This window comes from Drosophila obscura, unplaced genomic scaffold (assembly GCF_018151105.1).
Source record: "Drosophila obscura isolate BZ-5 IFL unplaced genomic scaffold, ASM1815110v1 contig_200, whole genome shotgun sequence".
Taxonomy (NCBI): domain Eukaryota; kingdom Metazoa; phylum Arthropoda; class Insecta; order Diptera; family Drosophilidae; genus Drosophila; species Drosophila obscura.
The window spans coordinates 6849743-6875721 of record NW_024542791.1 but is presented as its reverse complement, the minus strand read 5'-3'; the positions used below and the strand labels follow the sequence as shown (position 1 = coordinate 6875721).

The 25979-nt window shown below is 41.6% G+C and overlaps 8 protein-coding genes across 8 annotated transcripts; 4 read left to right on the top strand and 4 right to left on the bottom strand.

Annotated features, from left to right (window-relative positions):
- Positions 1–2669: 2669 nt before the first annotated feature.
- LOC111078083 lies at positions 2670–4884 on the top strand. The gene is made up of 5 exons (XM_022372617.2): positions 2670–2903; positions 2963–3913; positions 3980–4146; positions 4206–4672; positions 4731–4884. Exons 1-4 carry the CDS (start codon positions 2748–2750, stop codon positions 4663–4665), a joined length of 1734 nt encoding a protein of 577 aa, XP_022228309.2. The 5' UTR covers positions 2670–2747; the 3' UTR covers positions 4666–4672; positions 4731–4884.
- Positions 4885–7215: 2331 nt separating this feature from the next.
- LOC111078082 lies at positions 7216–8266 on the top strand. Its single transcript, XM_022372616.2, has 3 exons — positions 7216–7356; positions 7410–7537; positions 7597–8266. Exons 1-3 carry the CDS (start codon positions 7308–7310, stop codon positions 8155–8157), a joined length of 738 nt encoding a protein of 245 aa, XP_022228308.2. The 5' UTR covers positions 7216–7307; the 3' UTR covers positions 8158–8266.
- Positions 8267–8381: 115 nt separating this feature from the next.
- LOC111078081 lies at positions 8382–9658 on the bottom strand. The gene is made up of 5 exons (XM_022372615.2): positions 9560–9658; positions 9453–9497; positions 9265–9390; positions 9124–9171; positions 8382–9068 (listed from the first exon to the last, which is right to left on the bottom strand). Coding segments are annotated over exons 1-5 (810 nt in total). The 5' UTR covers positions 9562–9658; the 3' UTR covers positions 8382–8479.
- Positions 9659–10123: 465 nt separating this feature from the next.
- Positions 10124–11442, bottom strand: LOC111078089. Its single transcript, XM_022372622.2, has 3 exons — positions 10539–11442; positions 10376–10486; positions 10124–10313 (listed from the first exon to the last, which is right to left on the bottom strand). The coding sequence occupies exons 1-3, from the start codon at positions 11310–11312 to the stop codon at positions 10194–10196; spliced, it is 1005 nt and encodes a 334-aa protein (XP_022228314.2). The 5' UTR covers positions 11313–11442; the 3' UTR covers positions 10124–10193.
- An 81-nt stretch (positions 11443–11523) lies between these two features.
- Positions 11524–12500, bottom strand: LOC111078090 (protein swallow-like). Its single transcript, XM_022372623.2, has 2 exons — positions 12115–12500; positions 11524–12047 (listed from the first exon to the last, which is right to left on the bottom strand). The coding sequence occupies exons 1-2, from the start codon at positions 12323–12325 to the stop codon at positions 11623–11625; spliced, it is 636 nt and encodes a 211-aa protein (XP_022228315.2). The 5' UTR covers positions 12326–12500; the 3' UTR covers positions 11524–11622.
- A 119-nt stretch (positions 12501–12619) lies between these two features.
- LOC111078088 (BTB/POZ domain-containing protein 9-like) lies at positions 12620–14145 on the bottom strand. Its single transcript, XM_022372621.2, has 2 exons — positions 14038–14145; positions 12620–13973 (listed from the first exon to the last, which is right to left on the bottom strand). The coding sequence occupies exon 2, from the start codon at positions 13955–13957 to the stop codon at positions 12761–12763; it is 1197 nt and encodes a 398-aa protein (XP_022228313.1). The 5' UTR covers positions 13958–13973; positions 14038–14145; the 3' UTR covers positions 12620–12760.
- A 6371-nt stretch (positions 14146–20516) lies between these two features.
- On the top strand, positions 20517–22098 carry LOC111078087 (BTB/POZ domain-containing protein 9-like). Its single transcript, XM_041593792.1, has 2 exons — positions 20517–20747; positions 20804–22098. The coding sequence occupies exon 2, from the start codon at positions 20815–20817 to the stop codon at positions 21919–21921; it is 1107 nt and encodes a 368-aa protein (XP_041449726.1). The 5' UTR covers positions 20517–20747; positions 20804–20814; the 3' UTR covers positions 21922–22098.
- A 1034-nt stretch (positions 22099–23132) lies between these two features.
- Positions 23133–24801, top strand: LOC111078093 (lysosomal Pro-X carboxypeptidase). Its single transcript, XM_022372625.2, has one exon. The coding sequence runs from the start codon at positions 23230–23232 to the stop codon at positions 24652–24654; it is 1425 nt and encodes a 474-aa protein (XP_022228317.2). The 5' UTR covers positions 23133–23229; the 3' UTR covers positions 24655–24801.
- The last annotated feature ends 1178 nt before the right edge of the window (positions 24802–25979 follow it).

The following is a 25979-nucleotide window of genomic DNA, read 5'->3' as shown; positions in this document are numbered from 1 at the left end:
TTTTTTGCCCCCGAATCCCAACGGTCCGCGCGCCGCCTTGAATACACAGTTTAAATTATCTTTGCGCAGGGTCATAATCACAAAAAATGCAGTTCTACTCATGTTGCGATTATTTCTAGTTGCAAACTTTAACTTGGTGAATTTCACATCATGAGGACTTGAAATGTAGTCCACGTAGGCAAAATAATAATCGATTAGTTTAAAAATGAAATATACTCAATATAAATATGAAACATATTAAATTTAGGCATAACATATTTTTAAATTAAATATGAAACATATTAGATTTAAATATTAAACATATTAAATTTAAATATTTTCATATTAATATCAAAATTTAAGTGAAAAATATTCAATTTTAATACAACCACTCTTGGATGAAAATCAATGGCATAAATATTAAAATCTAAGTGAAAATATTAAAATTTCAGGGCTTTTTTCTATCGGTGTACGGTCAAAGAATTTTCCACTGCACTGTACAAGTACCACCAAAAATATATGCATGCACTTCCTTCAGTCTCGGCTAATCAAACTAAACTCCCACCAGAAGCGGAAAGGAAACCAAATTTGCAACAATGAGCGCACAAACATATTTATTCCCATCTACATATGTATGTATGTATGTTGTGGGATAAACTGCATACACACACACACACACATATTGTGTGCATAAAAACACACACAGCTATACATCAGTTGTGGCTCGCCTGCACTTTCCCTTTGCCCTGGCATTTCATTTCATTTTTATTCTACACTCACTTTTCACTGTTAGTTATGTCTGCTTGCGGTTTCCTTCTTTTCACGTTATTTATGTTTATTTGCATATATTTTTTGTATTTTATTTTATTTTGCTTTCAAAAAATGTAGAGGAAATGCAACTAAAACACGCTCATTTATTTCCGCAGACACAGCGCGAAATTTGTGAGAAGTCAAGCTAACCCCCAGCACACTTGTGAGCGCCCCCCCCCAGGATATAGCAGTAGCTGCTTCTGTATGGGTGTGTATCTGTGCGAGTGTATGGTAAATTAGTAGGACAAATGACTATAATGGCCAGTACGTGAACCAGTCCAAATTTAAGCTCAGCCGACGCTTGACCTACGCGACTGCGACGGCGCAATGGGCGAATAACTATACAGTGGCCAGAGGCGCCAACACCGGACAGCATGCATCTAATGTATGCTAATGGCTTTTGCATGCGAATGCATTACATTTCATAAGCTGCTTAGCAGGTGTCCAATAAACAAATTCCAGCAAAATGCACCACAATTTAAGCATTCAGGCTATGTAGGGAAAATTTATAGGAAAATATCTACAAATTTCAGTCAATGGATATAGTTTGCCAGACACAGCCTCCATGTTAATTCTTTTAAATCATTAATCCCTATACAGCCTCCATGCTAATTCTTCTAAGTCATTAATCCCTGTACATATTTGGTTGGTTACCCACAACAACAAAATCAGTAGCAATGTTTTTATTATTTTAAATGTAGCTTATCTAAAAAAATTGTCAATATGCACAAGCAAATGGAACAAAAATCTTTGGGGGCTTCCAGAGCCGAGCCATACAATTCCACACTTGGGGCCATCCGTCAGGAGGAACAGCCAGGCCCGCATTTTATCTCGGCCGTATCTGAATGCTGCAAGCAACAGCTGTGCAAAATCTCCAATAACAAAAAATGAAAAACATCCAGATGCATTTCTATATCGACCTGGAGGCAACACACATTCCCATTTCCCATTGCCGTTTCTTTACCATTTGTATACAGTTTCGCGCACGTTCTTCCTCTCTCTCTCTCTCTCTCTCTCTCTCTCTCTCCATGGGAAAGAATGTGTCCCTTAGTCATGTTTGATTTGCAATTTTACACAATCAAACTCCTGCTAAGGCTCGCAGAGGCAGGAGCTGGCTCTGGAAGCCGGGAGCTCCAGCTGGAAGCCAGGAGGCAGAAGGCAGCCAACAAGCAAGTCGGCAAATCCCAAAAATTGCCAATAAATTTGTTCTATTGACTGTGTCTGGCTGCAAATTTGTTGCTTGCATATTTTATTTGTGCAGCGTATGTTGTGAAAATGCAAATGCAAATATTCAGACTCTGTTTGGATGGGCAAAAAATATGGCGACAAGTATCGTCGTCGAAGGAATGAAAATTAAATGGTCATTGAAAAAATACCAATTCAAGCCAAACTAATTTCAGGTTTTTGGCTGTTTCCAGCAGGTTGATAGCGAAATTTATCTCTCAGCAGTTTCCCAGTCAGATGTTTTCCAGCTGCTTATGGTGCTATGACAGTAGAGTCTAATGTCTAGTGATTAGACTTTGGTAGTCAGTTCATGCGTCCAGTAGGCTTTGCAGTTGAGCAGGGAGCAGCGCGAAATTGCACGACGGATCACTTGCGAAGATAAAACCCCTGATAAGCCCCCAGCTTCCACGGTGAAGGTGATTGATGTCGGACGGACGGACAGACGGACAGACGAACAGACGGACATGGCTATATCGACTCGGCTATTGATGCTGATCAAAAATATATATATTCTTTATGGGGTCGGAAACGTTTCCTTCTCTGCGTTGCACACATCCACTTTTACCACAAATCTAATCTCACCCTCAACACTTTTTTAATTACGGGTATAAAAAACAAGCTGATGCAATAATCAAAGCAGTCCTGTATTGCAGACTCAGTTCATTTGACGTTTAATAGTTTCGACACTTTGCGTTGTACTTTAAAGCGATATTCCTTAAAAAGCAAAACAAAAAATGGACAGCCCTCAAGGACGCCCCGCCAAAGTGGTTTGCTTTGGCCATTTCATATCTTTTCTTCTAGTCGCGGCATTTTTCTACTATCTACTGTCGGACAACTCCGTGAAGAATACGGGATTCACTGGGCTACGTGACACAGTGAATGAGCTGTCGGTAATGCCAGCTACAAATGTCGTCCCCATTGAATCTCTTGCTAAGCCATTTCTCTACAGATTAAGATGCAGGGCGCCCCAGCTGGCACTGAGAGTTCCAAGGGGGCACCTGGAGCACCTGGCAGTCCACAGTACGATCAGAAAGCACCCGGCGCTGAGCTAACCAGAATTGATTCCGATGTGAAACGTAAGGTTGACAGCCTCATAGCCGATGTGAATCAGCTAAAGCTGGATTGCAACAAGAAGAATGCAATGCAACAGCAAAATGCAATCCCAAATGCAAATCTGGGAGCAATTCCAAATGTAGTCCAAAATCCAAGTGCAATGCAAAATCCAAACTATGTCCAAAATCCAAACTATGTCCAAAATCCAGATGCAATCAAAAATGAATATGTAACCCAAGGTCCGAATGCAATCAAAAATGAAAATGGAATCCAAGATCCAAAGGGAATCAAAAATGAAAATGGAATCCAAGATCCAAAGGGAATCAAAAATGAAAATGGAATCCAAGGTCCAAATGAATATAATCAGTATGGAATTCAAGCTCCGACTTTAAACCAAGGTCCAAATTCAATTCCATATCCAAATGCAATGACTAATCCATACTCAAGCTTCGATCAAAGCCCGAATCAATATCCAAATTCCAACCCTGATCCGTATTCCGGCGAATATTCGAATGAACAATACTCAAGTCAGCAGCCCAACTATAACCGTTTAAACTTCGCCTCGGATGAGCTGGGGGCCAGAGTTGTCGTGGTCACGGCACACCCCATTGGCAGCGGCACTGTCATGAAGCGCCTTCTGGGCCTAGACTTCAGTGTCAATCCGCCTGTGAACATGCTGCGGGCGAGTCTAGCTCCCGGCGCCTGTTTTGGATACCGTGGAAATCGTTCTACAGTGACCATTCAACTGGCCCAGACCATCATCGTTGAGACGATTACCCTGACCCACGCGCCCAAGGATATGACGCCCAGCTTGAGTGCGAATGCACCTAAAGACTTTGAGGTTTTCGTGAGTTGAAATCTCCCGATCGGGTTTTAGACTCTTTTAATAAGTGCACACATATTATTCTGTTAGGGCATAAAATCGGGTTTCTCCAAGCGAGACCTATTGGGCCAATTCACCTACACTAATGACGCCAACAGACGCACTGAGCATTACAGTGTAGATAATCAGGACCATTTTCGTAGACTAGTTTTCCACTTTTACTCAAATCATGGCGGCGAGTTTACTTGCATTTATCGGTAGCTAAGAATTCGCGCGTGGGCACGACATACAAACTAAATTTCATTTTCTTACGCAGAGTGGAGGTCTTTGGAAGAATGCCCAATCCGGACTCTCCAGGCAGTGCACAGGGAGATGATCGCAAAAAAGGACATGACTGTGGAAAAAAACGTTGCGGACATGGTGAGAAATGCGGAGAAGCTGGCTGCGTAAAGGGAATGGTGGGCGGAACAGGGGATGGTAGCGGAGAAGAAGATGATGGTGGGCAAGGAGATTTCAGCGGACAAGAAGATATTAGTGCACCAAAGGATGTGAGCGGTCAAGGAGATGTCATCGGGCCAGAAGACTCCAGCGGACCAGAAGATGCCAGCGGGCCAGAAGATGCCAGCGGGCCAGAAGATGTTCGCGGACACGGCGATGCCAGTGGAGAGAAAGATGTCCCCGGAAAAGAAGATGTCAGTGGAAAAAAAGAGGCCTGCGGACTAGATGGCGTAGCTTGCAACAAGCCTGGCTGCAAAGCATGCCGCAATGAACTTTAATACTGCTGTGAGTTGTAATGTCCGTATCGGTTTTCTGATTCTCTGACAATACCTTATTCTTTCAGACCCTGCCTCAGATCCCAGCTACAATTCCATTTGTATTTTCTGATGGAGTAGAGAACGAGAACACATTTTAGATATAAAAAACTTTTATTTTTCTTACACACAGAAGCTAATGTTCTTTAAGATTGAAGTTTTTAAAATTTAATTATATTCCAGTTATTAATTAATTTAATATAAAAAGTTTCCTTTTTTGTTGGTTAGAAATCGTAAAGTCTTTTTAACTCGGTGGAAGAATTTATTTATTCTTATGTAAATTCTTGTAAATTCCTTTTCCATACAAATTAATGATCCACCTTACCCTCCATCAGCTTCAAGCAAAGGGATAACACGTAAAGGGTATGTGACCGCTGGAGAAAGAAGTGTAGCGTAAAATTAATGTTGTGCAAGGTATTTCCGAATCATTGATTAGGCATCTTATCGACGGGCTCCTGGAACGTGCCCCCTGGTCGAAAGTCGGATATCACGGCGTATGAGTGCTGCGCGAATGTTTTAACAGCATTCAAGCAACCACTACAATTGGGCGTTTCGTTGTCCATGTGTATGTATGCTGGTGTGTGTGTGTGTGTGTGTGGCAGTCGTGTGTTATTTGGTGTAAATTATATGGCAAAAAGATGCAAAATTAGCCAAATTATGGCTGCCTAATGTGCCGGAAGGCTGGCGAACACAAGTAAATGGCAAAAATCCTTTTCTCATCCAATGAAAACATTCAACTTGGCCACTAAAAGCAAATCGAGAGCGGCACAGATTTGCTAATCGAATCAGTGTTAGCCCCGCCTTAGTTGTCCTTAGGGTCAGTGAAAACGTGAAAATTTAAACAAATATTGAATGAATTTTGATAAAAGCACATACTGGGCTTAAATAAAATTTACCTACCACTAGAAAGGGTGCCTCTAGCCATATAAGGCTGGAAAAACGCTGGCGAATAAGGATTCGGTAGTTAAAAAAAGATAAAGAATCACTTAGATACTTAGATGGCAGGTGATTCGCTTTAGCTGCCGCAGCCGCTTTATCTATCGAAACATACGCATAGGTAGTTATGACATACATATGTGAATAAATAGGATAAATATCCTATGGTGATTTACCTACCTACTGCTGGGTAATCTCCCTCAGAACTACGATCCCTTGTCTTTAATCTAGCCCCACCAAAGTTCCAACTGTTCAGCGGTAATTGAACGGTCTTTAAATGCTACCCAAAAATTGTGCAAAATGCGGGTTAACACAAAACGACAAAACGACTTTGGTGTTAGCCTTTTTTTTTTTTGGTTCCTTCTATTTGGCGTGGGGTTGAATCTGAGGTTGTGGCTATATGGGGCTGATGATGGGGTTGGAGCTGTAGTGGAGCGCTCTGGCAGAGGGACTGCATGGAGACTTTTATGCAAAAGAAGCAACGCCAGCCGTCGTGGCTGCGGTGACGACATCGAAACTTTTCTTGTTCTCTTTTTTTCACCCTTTTTTTTTGGTTTTTTCTCGTGCGCTTGTTTTATTTTCATTGCGTTGGGCAGCGCGCGGGAGTTTGGCCATACAGAAAAATGTGTCAGGGAAAAATAAAAGCAAAAGTGAAAAAAATAACGCAATGTTAGACGAAAGTCGAGACTTGAAATATCCTGGAAAATTTAGCGAATCGAATTTGTACCTCCAGCATTCACGGAAATAAAATAGGAACAATTTAATTGTAATTAAATATTTCACGCACCGATTTTTGGTCAGCAAGAATAGCAGATTACAAATAAATATGGAAAAATCATATTAAAAGTCTACCCCAGTCATAGATACGATATACCCACTGCAAAAAAAAACAGGGTACCAAAACTAAACAGGAGGCGATCCATGCAGAAAAACTGCCACACACAAAGCAAAATTGTCGCCGAACAGAAAACGATGGGGGGGAAAAAACACTGAATGAGAGCGAAAAAGCCAAACTGACTTCAAGTGGCATTTTGGCATTTTGTTGAATTTCAACGTGATTGTCGTTAGGGTCAAAGGCGGGCGCCATGGGTCAGTGGGTTTGGTCAGGTGTGCAGGAGGGGAGACAAGGTGGCGGCTACTGCAATGCAAACGAAACGCACAGAGACGCATTTTTTTCAAATTAGAGAAAAAACAATTTCCATCATTGCGGTGAGGCGAAGCTGTAAACTTTTGACCCCACAAAACGTTGGCAAGGCATTTACTATTTACTTGTGATATTTCAACCGTACTTTTGCAGACTTCAAATTTCAGCATGAAAATGAAAGAAGCTTTTAAAATAATTAAATAGATCGAATCTCAGGAGTACACTGCAGCAGCTTTGAGTAGCCGTTGGAAGTCGCAAAGCTTTAGAACGCTAAGCTTTTAAGTTCAAACAAAGCTTTAACTTAGAACTTTAAGTTCGAAAATTAATCTTTCTCCAACAATTCCGCTGTATCGAAATCTATTCAAATTTGCCGCCTACTTGTAGCTGTGTTTTTTAAATTTAACTACTCCTAAGTGTGACCGTAGGCCATTCAAAAACAGCTGGAGCATTCGATAACACAAACTGCCGTTATGTCAAACGCTGCGGCTTTGTAAATTTTGTGATTGTTCTAAATAATAATATAAAAATGGAATTGCGCAGCCAGTCCTACCACAGCTTAGTTAACATGCTCAAAGGTACAGTGCATATAATCTGATTAACACTCTTCAAAGATTACTATTCCCCGCAGACGCTGGTGTCTATGAGGAAGGAATGCAATATGATGAACTTAAGCAGCTTGCGCAGGCCATGGAAATGTCCGCCAGGCAGCAGTTCGAGGAAAACGAGGAATACCTGCAATTCGAACGTGCCCGCTACGTACGTTGAGCACACCTTAAATAATATGTGCTCTTGTTTAACACGTGTTTTTCTTGCAGGAGAGCGAGCTGGAGTTCTTAGCCTCGCAGAACAGTGAGCTGCACCAATCGACCATGCTGCCGTCTGGGCTGACGCCGCCTCGTTCCTCGCCGGAGCCCATGGCTGTTGATATGGAAGCGGATGTCTCACAGCCCGATTGCAATAGTACTTTTGATGGGCCCATTCAGCTGTCGGTCCGTGCCATAGTACATCATGCCCTCGACTGGAGCCCAATGAACGAGCGTCAGACCGTGAACAAACGCAGAGCAGACCCCATCGGTTCGGAGGAGAAGCGTGTCCGTTCCGACAACAATAACAACAACAATCAGGCGCAGGAGCAACAGCCTGCAGCCGCCGACGGAGATGTCACTCCCGCATCACTGGCATCGATGGACTCTGGCGTCAGTTGGAATGAGCTGAGCTCGATAACCTCCAGCGCCGATGAGAGCAGCTCAGTGCTATCCATTGGCGAAATGCCCAGTGGCCTTATGGTCAGCACAAGCAGCGCCGCCGTGTCCGATGGCTCGCGCAGCAATACCGACAGCAGCAACGAAATCGATTCATATGAAAGCCACGAATGAGATGCCAATGCCACTTTATCGTTTCTTTAATTTATGCCATACTAACATTGTGGCAGCATAGTTTAACCAGAGACAATTCTCATAAAAATATAAATCTTTGTAATCCGTTCGATCGCGTGACGTTCTTCCTCTGGTGGATAGGTCGTTGCAGCAACAAGAGCTGGCAGACGCTCGGCAGGACTATCGCAATTAACCCTAATGAAATATATGTACATCCATACGCTTGTCAAAGTATTTAGTTTATTACATTAAAGTTACATTAAAAAATTTTAAAATTGTACCCATCAACTCTTAAAGTGTGTGTCTTCTCAATGTGTGAGCACTACTTGGGGCCTTCTGCTTGGCCTTGCTTGGAACGAGCGACGGCCTTCTCTAAGCCTCGATCAGCCATATGGCAGAATTCTCGAAAGGGCAACAGCCCCACGCGCTCCCTTACCAAACGGGCAGACACCCCCTGAAAGTAGTTTGTAACCTGAAGCGGTTTGGCCCGCTCCATAAATTCGCCTGAGGCAGTGCTGCCTCTGCCACGCTTGGACACACGTGCTCCAATCGATTCCGGATCTTCGAAGCTGGCCGGGATGGCGCGTCGACGACGAATGGGCGGCAAATCATTTTCAAAGTCTGTCTCCGATACTTGTGTAGAGATTGTCTGGGTATTTGGAACAACTTCGATGTTGTCTGTCTGGGTGTATGCCTGCATCTGCATGTCAGCTTCGATGTTGTCTGTCTGCCTGTCTGGAACAGCTTCGATGTTGTCCGTGTTTGAACATCCGGGTGGATCGCCTTCTACAAATGGACCGCTTTGTGGCAAGATTGGGCCAGCCGTTTCGCCATTCATCGCGGCACCCTGCATCTGGAAAAAAGGGTTCAGCACCATAATGGGAGCATCTTCCTCTGGCGGTTCCACATTCCTAATTATGAGTCAATATGAAGCAGTGTTTCTCCTATTTCAGTGGTATAACTTACGGCATTTCATACTCAATAACTGAAGGCGACTCCTCCGAGCTGGTACTTCTAGATATAAAAGTTTTGCATCAATACTATTACAAAACACACACACACACACACGCACACACGCACGACGTCTCGTCACGTCACGTCACTTACTCAGAGTCTGTCGAGCCTTCGCTAGACGACTCGTCGCTGGACGAGTCGTTACTAGACGCATCGGAGACTGCTCCATTATCCTCCAAAGATCCAGTGGGAGAAGAAACTGATGAACTCTCATCGGAGCTGTACAAAATATGTAAATATAAGAAAGAAAACATCCACAAAAAGCCAAAAAGGAAACGTACCTATCATCGCCAACAATATGTTTACCACTATATTTTGGTAAGGGCCTGCAATGAACAAATTTCACAATTACTAATAAGTTTTCAAAGTTTTTATCACTTGCACTCACATATTGGCACAATTATTTAGAAATCAAAATTTTCGGTTGTCAAAAAGTTAAAACCGTAGTGTGTGACCGTAAAATGGAAGTGTTGGTAAAGTATAAAAACTGAAAATACTAGTGATTCATGAAACTGAAACTGAAACTGGTTATGGTTAAATTTAGATTAATTTAAATGAAATCTACAACCGTTTCGGAAATTATCCAGATATATGTATATATCTATGTATAATTTGCTTAGCTTACATTTGTTTCTTATAGATTGTCTCAAATTAAAAAGATGATCGAAAATACAAATATTCCGCATAAAATACATATTTAATTTGTATTTATAAAAGCAGGAATATAATTTAATTGCTCTATGTTTAAGGGACACATTTAAAACCACAGAATGTAAAATAAAACCGTATTAGATCTTTATGCAGTACGCTCCTGTACATTTTCTGTACAAATTCAATCTCGAGTTGGATTTGATTTGCTTTTGTTTGACAGGACTGATTGTCCATTTGTGCACATTGTGCACGACCAGTGTAACCCTATATGGAGCCCAAATTAAACAAACAAAGATTAAATGAATTCAATTACAATTGTCTATAACATAACTATAAAATATAAGAACAAAACTTAAACAGCAACTTAATGTTTAATGTTCACAATCATCCTCCGCTGATTCATCGCAAAGGCAATAGTGGGCATCGGGCGCCACGTCGGAAGCCAGATCCTCCTCACCAATCACTAGGCAACGCACATTTGAGGGGTATTTCTATGGACAACAACATATTTCTATCAAAGAACACAAACAGGTGAAAAGTATGGCAAACCCACCACAACGACCAACGGAAATCCGTCATCATCTGTGAGGCCCACGTTGTCGCAGCAGCCATCGTTCTCGTTCTGACGTTGCATTATGAATTTGGTCACAAAGCAGAGCATGATCTGCAAGGAAAGGTAAGTACGGTAATCAAGACTACTGCCCATCATGACTTACCAGAAATTTGAGGGACAGCAGCGCCAGTCCCAGCAGAATGTACAGGAACCGCCACAGGGCTTTGCAGAACACGGGCAGGCAGCCGTTGGTGTGGATGGAGTCCAGCGTGAAGGAGGGAAACGGTTGCTGGTTATGGCTAACGCCCTGCTGTTGATCTCCGGGCATATCCTGGTTCGTGCTACTCGCGCAGCCTCGCTTGCAGCATGTGTAGGGAGCCAGGATGCCGTTGGTACCGCCTGCTTTCGAGCAGTTATCGCTGTCCTGCTGCTGGGGCATCCAGTCGGCATCCATCCAATCCTTGTAGCTGTGGACGCCACAGCACTCTTTATGCAGTTGCAGACCATCCCACAGTAGCTTCCACTCCGGACACGAGTAGTACATATCGATGCCTCGGATCAGAGACGTTTCGGCTCCATTTTCAAATACTTTGGCGCTGCGGTACACATTCCAAACAGTCCCCAAGCCGGAGGCAACGATGATGCAGGAATAGAATAGCCAAATGGACAGAAGCAATTGAATGTTGGGCGTGCAACGACGCTTCCACAAGCGCCTCCACATGGACAGGCTGCACAGGAACGTCAGAATCAGCTGTGCCCCAAATATATAGATATTCAGCAGATAACCGTGGACCAAGCGGCACTCAATCTCAGACAAATAGCCAGTGAGTATTGCGTGATAATAGGCCGTTACGGAGATTAATAGCAATCCGATGACCGCCTCGATGACCAGAAGGAGTGTTATATATACTGAGGCGTTGCGAAAAGGCTGGCGCATTTGGTCATCATCATTTGCATCTGATTGAGTATTTGCTTTTCGAGATCCGGTGAATTCAAATCCCAAATTTTATTCTAACTGACGTTGATTTCAATGATATTCGAAAACAGTATGTCAAGAACGTTTTTGGCAGTTGGGATCGGTAATCGTTCAGGGCAAGGTGACAGGCTATGCTATGCCAAGCTGTCGCGCTCTTTTATAATACAGTGAATATATGTACATGTACGTATTTTATTACACACCCAACATAACATATCAAATTTCGCTACAATAAATAAAACGAAAGCAAGACGAAAATTGTGGCAGATCCTCACCACTGTGCCTTTGGGACGCTTGCTGGTTGTGGAGTGTCGCGCTCGTGTTTCCTCTTGGTGTCCATTCTTTGGCGAATGGTGATCAAACTGCGCTTCATGTGCATCGTCTCTATTGTATTCTCGTCCAGCTTGGCCTGCAGATAATTGATGAATTCCTGCGCGCTCAGTTTATCGGCCACCAGGCGCACCTTTTCATTCCTCAAGCGCTCATTCTCTTTGAGCAGGCGGTCATTCTCGATGATCAAACGGTCGTAGCTGCGCCCATTGCTGCCAGCCAGTGACTCGTCGAGGTTATGCACCTCGCCCACCCAGAAGTCGCGACCGCGCTCTCTGGGCGTCAGGTACTCCAGCATGGAACTGGGGCCACAGACGTTACCTATCGGACGGCGACGCTGCTGGTCCCCCTCGGCTTGGATGTCCGCTGTTTTTAATTATCCAAGATCACTGGGAATGCTGGAGAACTAGTACATGTGTATTGTATTGCTTACCTTCGCTCTGATCGCGGCCCACGGGAGCACAGGCGCCGCTCTCTATTGCGCCACTGTGTGGCATGGAGTTGTGGCACTCATTCTTATTGCTCAAACTGCGACGCTTCTTGTCCATAGCCTGATGCTCGGCTATGCCCTGTGCCACTTTGCTGGGCACGTGCTTGAATCGTTGTATTGTTTTCGACGAATGAACGTACCTGGGCAGGCTCATGATTATACGATCAAGTCACTTTAATTAACGCGACACCGCAGACTACTGGCACGAAGGAAAGACCACTGTATGCAGCCGCAGCTTTAACCCGAAAGCTACTGTAGCTGAAGCTGTATATGGCTCTGTCCCCGAAGTGTATTTCGTTCAAGGGATTGTGGGATTAATATATTAACATACATGAAACGCAAAGCACTACAAAGCAATAAGAAAGTAAACTTCGACAAACTTATACCCAATATATCCACTCTATATCCTGTTCAGTATACACGAATCGGCTATTTATAACAACAAATCCTATATTTATTGTATCTGTAATTATAAGAATTAAATTCAATAGAAGAAACTAATTAAAGCAATTAAAATTAAAAATATCCATTCAAATGATAAAGAAAAGGAACAAATTTGCAGACCGTCACTCAGCAGTGGTCGCTATTGTCAAGCAGTCTCCCAAGCCATCTCCTGGGTAGTATCTGGGCTTAGACTTGCTCTGATGACCATATCTTTAAAATAATTTTTGCGTGTAAGTTGCAAGATACGAATGAAACGAACAGGCCTGCGCATGAAGGTGATATCCAGATAGGGCGGAAAAGCTGAAAATTTAAAAGTTCCCAAGCCAACCCAGTGGGTCTTGTCGCAAGAGATTGCCACGGTGAAATCGAGCATTTGTATTGAGTTGTTAATACCTGAGATACAGATACCGATATTATTGATAAAGCACCAGAAGCTCAGCTCGATTAAAATCTCATTCTTGTTGAGCATCGAACGAGTCCCCCATTCGCTTACTGATGCCACATCTACACCTGGAGACTCTCTGGCACGATAGGGCAGATTCTCCGACTTGATCGCTTTATCGATGACGTCGAATATGTTGTTTGCGTCGACAAGTCCAGAGCGACGAACCGTACCCAGCAGGTCCTCGACTTTAATAAGAGGGAGACGTAAAAGCGAGGCCACCGACTTGATGTCCACGTCCGGGTTGTGGCGACTCCATTCTTTTACCGCGTAAAAGACATTTAGTTCATGGGCAATTAAAGTCTCCCGAGAAAGGACTTCTTCAAGTGATTCCTTGGACAGCTTTTGGAAGGAATCGTCTTCTATAACCTTGGCCCCATTGGCATCGATGAAATTGAGTGATTTCGTGATCAGGTCTGCAATATTGAATTGGCGCGCTGTATCCAGGATTGTGCACACGTTACCAACGGACAGAGTTTCCAGCAAATGTTCGGTTAGGAACGTCTGAAGTTGCAGCAGGCCATACAGATTGGCCAAACCGAGCACTTGGAAGATGGCACCCACGTCCATTGTGGACATGGGCAGAGTGCCCGAGTATAGATAGCCGAGGATTACCTTAAATGCCTCCAGCGGCACGGTAAGCCGTATTTGGCGTTCCTTCCACTCGGACATGCTTTCGAAAAGCATCGTGTGAAAGTATTTACAGCGCGTGGCTAAAATCGCGCAATGCCCCGATATGCGCTGATCCTCCACAAAGAACGACACGTCCGAGTAGAGATCGTTCATGCACAGCAGGTCCATGTCAAGCAAAACGCCCTCTCCAAATGTCTGCACACGTTCAGGCTCGGCAATTCGGCGTCTCTTAGCGGCAATGGAGGAAAAAGATTCGTGGCTGTTCATTTTCGCTTTTGGAGTTCTATGTGTGTGGAAGGTTAGAGTATTTTATTTATATTTTTATTGCGTATACTTTATTAACTTACTTTGTTTAGTTTTCTTCAGAAATTTCTTGTTTGTAGGCACAATTTGTTGTCTTTTGTCACACTTACTTGTCAACAGAACTAGTGAAGTTGGCTGTGGCTAAATACCGATTGATGGTATCGATACATTGAATAGACTGCAATAATGTGGGTATTTAAGTAATTATTTTCATTTTAATAAATTAAGATTGTGCGCATAAACTCTGTAATAATTGTAAGATTGTTTAACTTGTAACAGTGTCATACAAAATTTGGGTGCTTTAACCCTTATAGACTCTAAGACATATGTGCTCACTGGGACGGATAGACAGACATGGCTATATATCGACTCAACCCAGCTAGTTGATAAGCTTTGCACGATTGTGATTCACACTGTCCAGATACACAATTCAATTCGATCATATCATTGCTCTTTTGGTAAAATCAATAAAGCTTTTCCGAGAACATTTCTCCTGTTTGAGTCACGACCCACATTTAAATTCTTAGTGTGACAACCTAATATTCAATGCACTACTGTAACCGTTCTGCTCTGATTGAAGGTAAGGTTTCACACACTTCAACTGTGCATTTTCTAGATAGCCTTTCTTGGAAGGAACCCAGTCCGAGCAAACAAAAGATATCTTTGATTGAATTGAATTGAATGAATGAATTGATTGAATGTTTTTCTTACAATGATATGGCGATACAAAACTTTCCTTAAAAAACGCCTCGTAGTTCTCGGGTACATCTTTCTCCCAAAATGTCCAGAATTGTTCGATTGTTTTACTTTGCGGATACAATTTTGCTGGCTTGGTGGCTGAGTGTGCCGGAAAAGGTTATTTTGTATCAAGTTGTGCCTCAGTTATTCAACTGAAAGCCTTTAGACGTGTCTAGAGACGGCTACGAAAATTTTTTGAATTGTGTCTCCTCATGCTATCCCTCTACGCTGCATAATTGGCAAAGTCTAATGTCATAACACTACATTTAAGCTAATTCTAATGTCATAACACCTTAAGCCGCAATATATCGATAGGTCGATCGATATATACAAGCGCTGCCCACTTCACCTTGCAGCGTGAGACAAGACAAACGCGTGTTTTGCCTGTGGCAAAATCAAAGATATATCAATTCATCAAAAGAAAACTTTGATTCTTTCCCTGAGGTGGGTGAGTTTTTGGCAAGCTGGTTAAACCAGCGAAAATGGCGGACGCCGGTAACACGGCGTCAGTAAAAATGAAACCTCCGGACCAGACACTTAACAGCAATAAAAGACATTCCAAAACTGACTATGATAGAAAAATAAACGTTTTAAGCCCCATCCTTGAAAGAAGACTTTTTGGACAGTCTAAAGAAAGACGCATCCTCGGTTAAAAAAAAAGCGAACAAACGAGTACACTAATACATATGAAGAAGACATAAGTGACACACATACAAATGCAGAAGACATGAGGTCGGACACAGACAGTTTTGAGAGTGTGACCTTTAACTCAAACATCACAAACACCGAAAATACTGAAATAAGTATTATGGCTGCGGGACAAAAAACCAAAAATGAATCGGGAGTTTTTGTATCGACAAATGGCTTTGAAAAAGAAATAGTATTGTATGGAGATAGTCATAAGGGTGATGCAGCAGTGCTGATATCAAGAAAAAATTGTGATAAGTTCGAAAATAAAAATACAAAAAATGGCTTATTTCTCTTTAAAAAAATCAGACATCTGAAAATTAAAGGTATAAAAGAAATTGTTTCGCTGGCTCCGACCTTATACAAAATATATTTCTCAAATTTTACTGACGCAAACACTCTGGTTAAAAATAGCGATTTGAAAAAGATGAATATAGTGGCATTTATACCACGGAATTATGTGGAATCCTTTGGTATAATCAAAGGTGTTCCACTAGGTTTTTCGAATGAGGAAATCAGGGAGAACATAATGTCAAATATCGCGATAAAATCCCTAGAAAGATTTGCAAGGAGGGAAAAAATGTTGATGGATGATACCAACTCAGATTTTAAGTTCATACCAACCGAGACGGTAAAAATCGGGTTTGAGGGTGCCGACATTCCAGAAAAGATCTCACTTTTCGGGATATGCAGCATGAAGGTATATCAATATATTCCAAAGTTGCGTCAGTGCTTTAACTGTGGCAGAATTGGGCACACTTCAGCCAGATGCAAATCGGCGAGAAGGTGCAACAAATGTGGAGTGGGAGATTGCATCGGAACATGCACGGTTCTTAAGTGCATTTTATGCAATGGGAAGAATCATTCAGCCAGGGACAGACTTGTTTGCCCAGTATGGGAAAAAGAAAATGACATTAATAAGATTATGACAATAAAGAAAATAGCAAGAAAGGAAGTGCTAAATACGTATTCAGTCCATCAGAATTATTCACAGATGGAAAATTATGAGGTTAATTTTCCCAAATTAGACAGAACTGAGGAAAATATACAAAATAAAAACATCAAAGCCAATGAAATACTCAAAAAGCATAGTTATGCTAGCAGAGTAATTCAAAGACCAACCATTCCCATACAAAAACCACATTTTCAGCTAGAAGCTTAAACAAACGATACTAGTGACCATATACCGGTCGCTGGTTATCAGAATTCAGAAGAAAACAAATTTACTATCCAGCAGGTTATAAGTATGTTGTCGCAGTTCAGTTCAGTAAGTGGCATAAGAAATATGTCCAAAAATTACACCAATACCAACGAAAATACAACGAAAATACCACAAAGGAAATATAGGACACCAACAGAAGAAAATGAGAAAAGTTTAAAGTCTCGACGTGAATATGAAGTGCTTACAGCATAATATTCAATCGATAAAAGCAAACAAAAATGATCTCGAATATTTTTTAAATAATGGAGACTTCAGTATTGCCATTCTGGCTGAAGTTTTTTCTCACGATCTCAGCTTCAGGAAATTAGCAAATTTCAAATTAATTGAAAAATACAGAGATGATGGCTATGGAGGCGTAGCGATCGCTTATAGAAACGATCTTAAAATGAAAAAGATAACCTATGAATCTGATCAGGACATTGTTATTGCAAGTACTACCCATAATAAACTAAATCTTTTTATCGCTTCCATATATTTTGAACCAACAACATCGATTGAAACCTTTAAGCAAGCTATAAATAACCTTCTGGAAAAATTAGACCCCTTTGAAAATGCAATTGTGGCAGGGGATTTTAACGCTAGACACATAGGTTTTGGTGACACAATAAATAGTAGAAAAGGGGCTTTTTTAAAGCAAGCGATGAACAATGTAGGATATGCTCTGGTAAATGATCGATGTCCTACATTTAGGAGAAATATAGATTCAATTGCAGGGTCCGTCTTGGATCTCACCTTTGTAAAGGGTATTAAAGTTCAGAATTGGAATTGTGAGAAACTGTTTCTGGGAGGCAGTCACCACCACCCTATCAGTTTTGAACTGATTGGAAGAGGAAAAAAGCTAAGCAAGTTTCTAGCTAAAAACAAACTAATTAAAAAACTGGGAAAAATAGATATAAAAAAAAACATAGGAGACTTAGCCAAATGTATGCAACATGAAATCAATGCTGCTACCTTTGAAGTTGACAACAAATGGCCAAAGTTATGGTGGGATGAGAGGTTAGCCAAACTATTTAACGAATTCTCTGAGGCCAAAAAAAAGGCATGCTCGGAGCCAGCTTTTCAGACTTATTGCAAGGCAGTAGATCTAAAAATCAAATGGAAGAAGGCAGTCAAAATTGCAAAGAAAACTAGCTACGCCAGGAAACTAACAGAGCTCAATGTGAAGGCAAATACTAGGGAAGCCTGGAAGTTTCTAGCTAACCTTAAAAATTGCAACATAGAAACTCAAGAACAATTTGATTTAGAAAAAGCTGGGTCGTACTTAGAATGGCTAAAAGAACAAGTACCTGCTGAAGCCAGAAGCATTGATGCCACATTGCATGCATCAAAAGAAAACGAGAATCCGAAATTTGCTCTTGAAGATCTAGAAATGGTCCTAGGTCGAAACAAAAAAACATCAGGAGGCTTTGACAAGATCACTTATGAGATGCTCAACGCATTAAACAGGGACACTAAGGCAGAATTAGTCAAATTCTACAACAACAAAATTGCTAACTGTGAAGTACCAGCTGAGTGGCGCACGATTAAAATCACGCCAATCCCAAAAAAAAACAAAGATCTATCAGACATAAAAAATTTTCGACCAATATCCTTAATATCGGTCCTGGCCAAAACAGTTAACAGTATTATCAAAATCAAGCTTGAAAAATATATACAGGACAACGAAATTCTACCCTATAGGTCTTATGCGTATCAGAAGGATAAGTCAGCCGCAATGTGCATTAATGATGTGATCAATGAGGTAGCTGCAAGGAAAAAAAGCAAGGAGCATGTGATAGTAGCGGCTGTTGACCTAAACAACGCTTACAACTGTGTAAACTGGAATTTTGTAAAGATGTTAATGGAAAATGAAAGTTTTCCGAAAATGTATGTGGACTGGATTATAAGTTTCATATCCATTAGGTTGCTAAGACTGGGAGATGCAGTAGAAGTGGTGCAAGGAGGATTACCCCAGGGATTATGTCTTTCACCACTACTTTTTAATATCTACACCAAAAGACTACATCAGGTAGGGGACTGCAACACACAAATCATGCAATTTGCCGACGATTTTATATTGGTGTCACACGGGTATAACTATGCGGCTGTAGTTGCAAATCTGAAAAACAAATTAAACGATTTTAGCCTATTATGTGGCGATCTGGGTTTTAGTTTCAATCCTAGCAAATCTGTGATTATGAACATGGGAAGGGAAGGTGGAAGGTCTCTGAACATAGAAGTTAAAAATGTTCTAATACCAGTGAAAAAAAGCTTTTTATTTCTAGGCAGGCTTATAAGTTCTAACATGTCCAATACCAGTCATATAAAAATGGTAAAAGAAGTAACTAGGAAAAGCAGTAGGCTTATACAATTAGCGACAACTATTAAGTCGGGACTAAAACCTAAGACTAGCGTTAATATCTTCAAATCGTTTATAAGAAGCAAGCAAGAATATGCAATTACCAGCTTCTCTGACATGGGAGTTGGGTCCAATAAAGACATGGAAATTGCACAGGCAGGAGTGCTGAGAAGATGTGTAGGTGTGCCTCCTGATACAAGCAAGCACGAAATCTTTGTGTTGGCGGGAATAATGCCTCCAAGTTTCAGGGCTAAGTGGCTTACAGCCAAAGAACTTTTCAAGGTCAAGAAGCTGAATCCCAGAATGTTCGATAGCATAAGACTATCAAAAGCAAAGACGAGTTACACTTGTACCTTAGAAGAATTTAAAACTTTCTTCGACAATTCACAAAGCTGTGATAATTATAAACACTGTAAAAAGATTAATGTAAGAGAAAAAGAAATGACAAAGAACAAAGAAGAATACTCGAGGGAGGAAATCAGAGCCAGATTCTCTGAAATCTTGGAAAAATATTCAAAAGAAGGCTGGAATATTCTGTCCACAGATGCATCGGTCACGCAGGACAGGTGTGGTATAGGAATTGTAGAGTTACCCAGTGGAAATATATATAAATATAGAACAGTAAATAGGCTTTCATCTGTAGGGGCCGAACTGATAGGTATTAAAAAAGCGAGTGAGATATGTGCCAATAATGGATACAAGAAAGCTGTTATTTGTTGTGATGTTCTAGGAGCGATAAAACTAGTAAACAATAAACAAACAGAGTCATACATAGTAAGAGACATTCACAATACTATCGACACATCAGGCATGCAAAAACTGGATATTCTATGGATTCCAGGGCACAAAGGGGTAACGATAAACGAAAAGGCTGATATGGCAGCAAAAGACGCCATACGAGAAGGGGATACCATTTACATTCAATTTAGTGTGAAAGAAGCCTTAAGAGAAATTAAAAACTCCTTAGAACACAAGTGGAACGAGGAGTATAAACAAAAATGTAGTAACAAGTGCACCAGTTTAATTGAAATCTTTCCAAACATACCCAAAAAACCATGGCACTATAATTTAAAATGGAATGCAAAAAGCATAAAGACAATAAACAGACTGATGACAGGACACACGTACGATAAAGCCTCTCTATACAAAATTAAAGCGATTGATTCGGATATCTGTGAGTCATGTAATGTCACAGAATCCGCTGAACATCTGCTTTTTAAATGCCAAAGATTCGTCCGCCTTAGGGGTAAGTATTGAATTTTTAAATATTATAAGGATCTAAATGAACTCTTGATCAAAAAAGAGCCACTCCACCTCAGAGAACTGGCACAGTTTATAAAAAGCGCTAATATGGACTTTTAAGCATTTTGTGATAAATCATTTTAGATTAATAAAGTATAGGGAAATGACTTTTAACGCCTGTCAAGCTCGCTGACAGGAAGTCTGTGCAGGCCAAAAGGGGAGGCCTGTTATAAAAAAAAAAAATATATATATATATATTAAAAAAATTACAAAAAAGATACAATTTTCACAAACAATTTTTTAAACAATACATTCGGAGGTTTTACACTCTTCGATCTCAAGATCTCACTAAACACATATTCTGGAGACACACCTTGGGCCCATCAAGCGTCCGAACCTGAATAATCGGACAATAAGTCACACACCAGTACCTGATAAATGTGGCAACATAGCTGCGATCAAACCCCTGTCATCCATGCGATGATTTAATCAAAAAAAAAAAAAATTACTAAAAAGTCCCAAATAAAGTAAGTTATTAGAGCGTAAATAATACAAATATAGACATTCTCCATTCACCACTCAGAAATCCGGAAAATGAGCACCCAGAAAAACAATACCGACGACATTCACGGCTTAGCATCGGACATGGGCCGTCTCTGCATGAACGAGCTCTACTCGGACGTGGTGTTCTTGGTGGAGGATCAGCGGCTTTCGGCCCACCGTCTTGTTCTGGCGGCGCGCAGTGAGTATTTCCGCGCCATGCTATATGGGGACCTGGCTGAGTCGAAGGAGCGAGAAATTCGGCTGGAGGTGCCGCTGGAGGCTTTCAAGATAATCCTCGAGTACCTTTACTCGGGCAAGTTACCCCTTTCCATACTGGATGTGGATGAGATAATCGATGTGCTCAATCTGGCGCATTTTTACGGCTTGGAGTACGTTGAAAGGGCTATTACCAATCATCTCCAGAAGAGTACTGCCGTCAGCAACGTGTGCGTGATCCTGAATGCAGCGCGCCGATACGATCTGGACCAGCTGACCAAAGAATGCCTCAAGTTTATGGACAACAATGCGGTCAATCTACTTAAGCACGACTCCATCAAAATGCTGTCCAAGGAGTCATTTGAGGAAGTCTTGCGACGAGACAATTTCTGTGTTCCTGAAGTGGAAATCTTTCGGTCTGTATGCAAATGGAGGGACAACAATCCGAGTGAGGACATCCAGACGCTGTTATCCCTCGTACGTCTCCCGCTCATGAGTAAACATGAACTGCGGCACGTGGTGCATCCCTCTGGCATATTCACACCGGATCAATTACTGGACGCCATTGATCAAATCAATACCGGAATCAATCTGCCCCACCGAGCCGTCATGTTACCGGGGGAAGATGTGGCATCCGAAAAGTTTCATGCGCGCCGTATCACAGACAACGTAATGCAGCGAGTCATCCAGCTGGGACAAGTTTACAAAATCAACTATATTAAAATAGTAATTCGTTCATACGACGTGGATATACCGTGCTTTACCGTGGATGTGTCATGCGACCAGATCCGCTGGGATTCTGTGGGAACATATAACTGCTACGAGGACACTCCGGATGAAATCCGCTTTACGGCGCGTACCGTTCACTACATTCGGATACAATATATTTCAAGGGGGGGGAGGAACACAAATTGGGCATTGCAGGCCAAGTACCTTGCGTAGCACTGTGACTGGGTAACAGCTGAGACAGAGACCGTGATGATCAGTTCATTGAGTTCTAAATACTCTTTAAATATATTTGTAATGATTGAATTGAAATTACTGTGGTCGTAGCCATCTCCGCCTGCCACACAATTTTTGTACCCGTGAATACGAATAAAATTCACTGTACGCAAAGTAGTTCTCACTTTCCCATTTCTTTTATTTTGAAAGCTTCTAGAGTTCAGTGGCAAGTGCGAGCAGTTCCTGAAGGAGTCCGCCGAGCTTAACGAGCAACGCCGCCTCAAGGACGCCTGCAGGACGCTACTCGAGTTGCCGCAGCTGATGGAGCGCTGGCCTTGAGCTGACCGCCAACGTGCAAAAGCAGGGGCCAGTTCAAGTACGAGCAGTTCCTGGTGCTGTAGTGGTGAATGTAGGTTTCCCCAGAAATCCCCCTTTCCGCAAAAATGTTTATTAATGTGCAGGGGCTAGTTCGAGGACAGAATTGAGCAGGTGAACGAGCTTTTGGATCAAGGGCTGCCAACGAGCACGACTCCTTTACGCCGACAGAGACGCTCCTGGCCCCCTGGCCTTCGGCTTCGGCTCTCTGCCCCACCGAGCGGCTTGAAAACAGAAATTAAACATTGATTTAAGGATAAAGGGTATACAAATGCCCATACTCATAGCAGCGAACTGTTTGACCAGCAAAAGTGACGTCACACTCCGTACACACTTAAGTTTTATGAGTTAACCTTTTTTGTTTGAACCTTATTTTGTAAACAATCCAATAAAAGAGAGTATTAAAAACCAGCCAATCTTGTGGAAAATTGATTCATCAATTGGATAAAATTATATGTTCAGGGCTGATAGTCTTAGCTTGCTAGTAATATTAAGCCGAACATCAAAATCTAGTAATATGATTTCTGATCATGGACAGACATCGATTAACCCCTTGTCGACCAGTGGAATTTTTAAATACACACGAAAATATTTAAAAAAAATTGGTTTTAACTATTTGTAGGTAAAGAGAAAGGATGCGTCTACAAGAATAATATAATTCACAAACAGTAATATTTTCCGCGGTTTAACTCAAACTGTTTAAATAGAGCGGGGTAAAATGGGTTAAATTCGTTGTTTTCGGTATATTTATGGTATATTTAGACAATAAAAAGGTATATATTTGAGGGTCAGTCGGTATATCCGCGGTCAAACTGATGTAAAATGTATGTATATGTATGTACAATCCCGGCTTAGAGATAACGAACCAAAATAAATTGTTTTATTGAACCGCCAGTGCGTCATTTCACTTCACTGTATTCTGTTACTCCCGAGATGATCGGTTCAACTGGAGCTGCTGCGGCAGCAGTTTGTATAATTTTATGCACTGCTGTTCACCAAGGGGAAGCTGGCGTGCCTGAGGTCAAGTTTAAGTACGAAATAAAAGAGTTTCAAGTGCCGCTGGACCATTTCAGCTTTCTGAGCAATGCCACCTTCAACATTCGGTACCTGTACAACGATTCCTTTGTGGACAAGAAGAATGCGCACACCCCGATCTTCTTCTACACGGGCAACGAGGGCGACATCGAGCTGTTTGCGCAAAACACGGGCTTCATGTGGGAGCTCGCCGAGAAGCAGCGGGCCTTGGTGATTTTTGCGGAGCATCGCTATTATGGAAAATCCCTGCCATTCGGCGCCTCAACGTTCAACGCCAGCATGCCGGATCACTTGGCCTACTTTACGGTGGAGCAGACGCTGGAGGATTACGCAATGTTGATCACCTTCCTACGCAACGATCTCCCGCTGCCGGTAGTGGCCTTTGGTGGCTCCTACGGCGGTATGTTGGCTGCATGGTTCCGCATGAAGTATCCACACCTTGTTGCCGGAGCATTAGCGGCGTCGGCCCCTATTTTCCAGTTTCCTGGCATAACAGACTGTGATATATTCTACAGAATCGTCACATCGGTGTTTCAGAATGCCTATAATTCCAATTGTACAGCCAACATTGGCCGATCGTGGAAGACCTTTGAGACGCTGGGTGGCACCGAGGCAGGAAAAAAACAAATCTCAGATGCCTTTCACCTGTGCAATCCCATCAAGAACGATGCGGACCTGAAGAAATTCCTGGACTACATAGAGGAGGTGTACGGGAATCTGGCTATGGTCAACTATCCGTACAACAGTAGTTTCCTGGCACCGCTGCCGGCCTACCCAGTGCGACAGGTCTGCTTTTATCTGAAGGACCTGCACCAGAACGATGCGGATCTGCTGCACGCTATGGCCAGTGCCCTGGCTGTCTACACAAACTACACTGGCTCCGCCAAATGCCTGGACATCAATGTCAACTCGAATGCTGACGACGCCGGCTGGAATGTACAGACCTGCAACCAGATGGTCATGCCGTTCTGCTCCAACGGCACCGAAACTATGTTCCGTCCCTCGAGCTGGAACTTTAAGGAATTTTCCGACAAGTGTTACAAGGACTACCGTCTAACACCCAAGCCATACGACATAATCCTACGTTATGGTGGCAGGAGTATTGACACGGCCACCAATATCATATTTAGCAATGGATTGTTGGACCCATGGAGTGGTGGCGGTGTTTTGCAAGCCCCGAATAACAAGGTTGATATTATTATTTTGCCGGAGGGCGCCCATCACTTGGACTTGCGGCACAGCGACCCTGCTGATCCTCCATCGGTGCGCGATGCCCGCAATAAGGAAGCCTCTATAATAGCCCGATGGATTCAAGAGTTCTAATACTGAAATAATGGGTAAATCGCAACACCTTCCAGAGTGTGTAACCCTATTCGAACAAACAATACAAAGCCATTATAATCAAACTTTAAAAAATATGTATGTAGTATCTTAATATGGATTTTATAAATAAATATTATATTCTAAAAATCGATTGTAATCTTAATTGCGAACTTTATGAACTTGAACTTGCGCTCGTATTGGATTCCATCTGTGTGTGATGCCGACGAAAAGGGAGCATATACATATGTCCGTGTATGTATGATAGATAAGGAATTTCAATATTGAAATAACCATTCTGATTCTGGCTTCTGGTTATATTTTCTTTGCAGAAAATCCATTTAATATGAATTTGATTAATAAATATTTATGTATTTTAAAAAATTATTCTGGTATCTAATATTTTTTGTTAATTTTCTGATCGATCAGATTCCGATCATATTTACTGGTCCCCTTCCTCTCCGAAGGATAATTCAACAATCCATAGTTTTTTTATTTTTTGTAATTTTTCTTTAATAATCATAATGCATATAAAGGTACAGTTGTTCACAAGAAAGGAAATCTTAAAATGCTACATAAATTATATAAATTTGATAACGTTTCATTGTTAACCAGATAGAAGCAGCGAAATACACAAATTTAACATTTAAATCAACTTAATTAAATACATAATAAATCGCATATGTCTAATAAATAAATGTATGTATTTTCTCAATAATTGCTTGTTAAATAATAAAAAAAATATACTTCATAAACAAGTTGATAAGTATACGGCAAATAGAATTAGGTATGTATTTATCAAAAAATATTAACAACAAAATGTTTTCTTTTTTACTGGATGGACTTTAGGCCATTTCTATATGCAAATTGCATTTTTACGATTTTTTTTGTTTTTGTTTTATTTAGTTTTTAATATAATTTTTTGTATACGCATTTTACATTATTTTCTTTATATAGAAAATTTGTTTGTTGGTTTAGCACCGGCATAGGACACTTGCTTCATTTTTGTTCAATGCTCGTGTTGCGCACGCTCCTCTCCCTCAAAGAGGCAACATCAAAGGGGCTAGTCATGTCTATGGTAGTAATTTTGGAAATGAGTATCAGGAATGCATGTAAATGTCTTCGAGTAGTCGCTGCTACTGTGTTGGTATTTGAGGATTTTGGAACTGCCGTGTGCACCTGTGGCTGGTGCACCACAAGCAGTTCAATTTTTCTCTAACCAGGGCCGTGGGAGAGAGCTTGGCCGTTTGGTAGAGTTTATCCTTGGGCAACGACGACTGTCAGGGCCCAGGGTCTATTCAAAAGCCAATGGCATAGGGCCAGCCGTG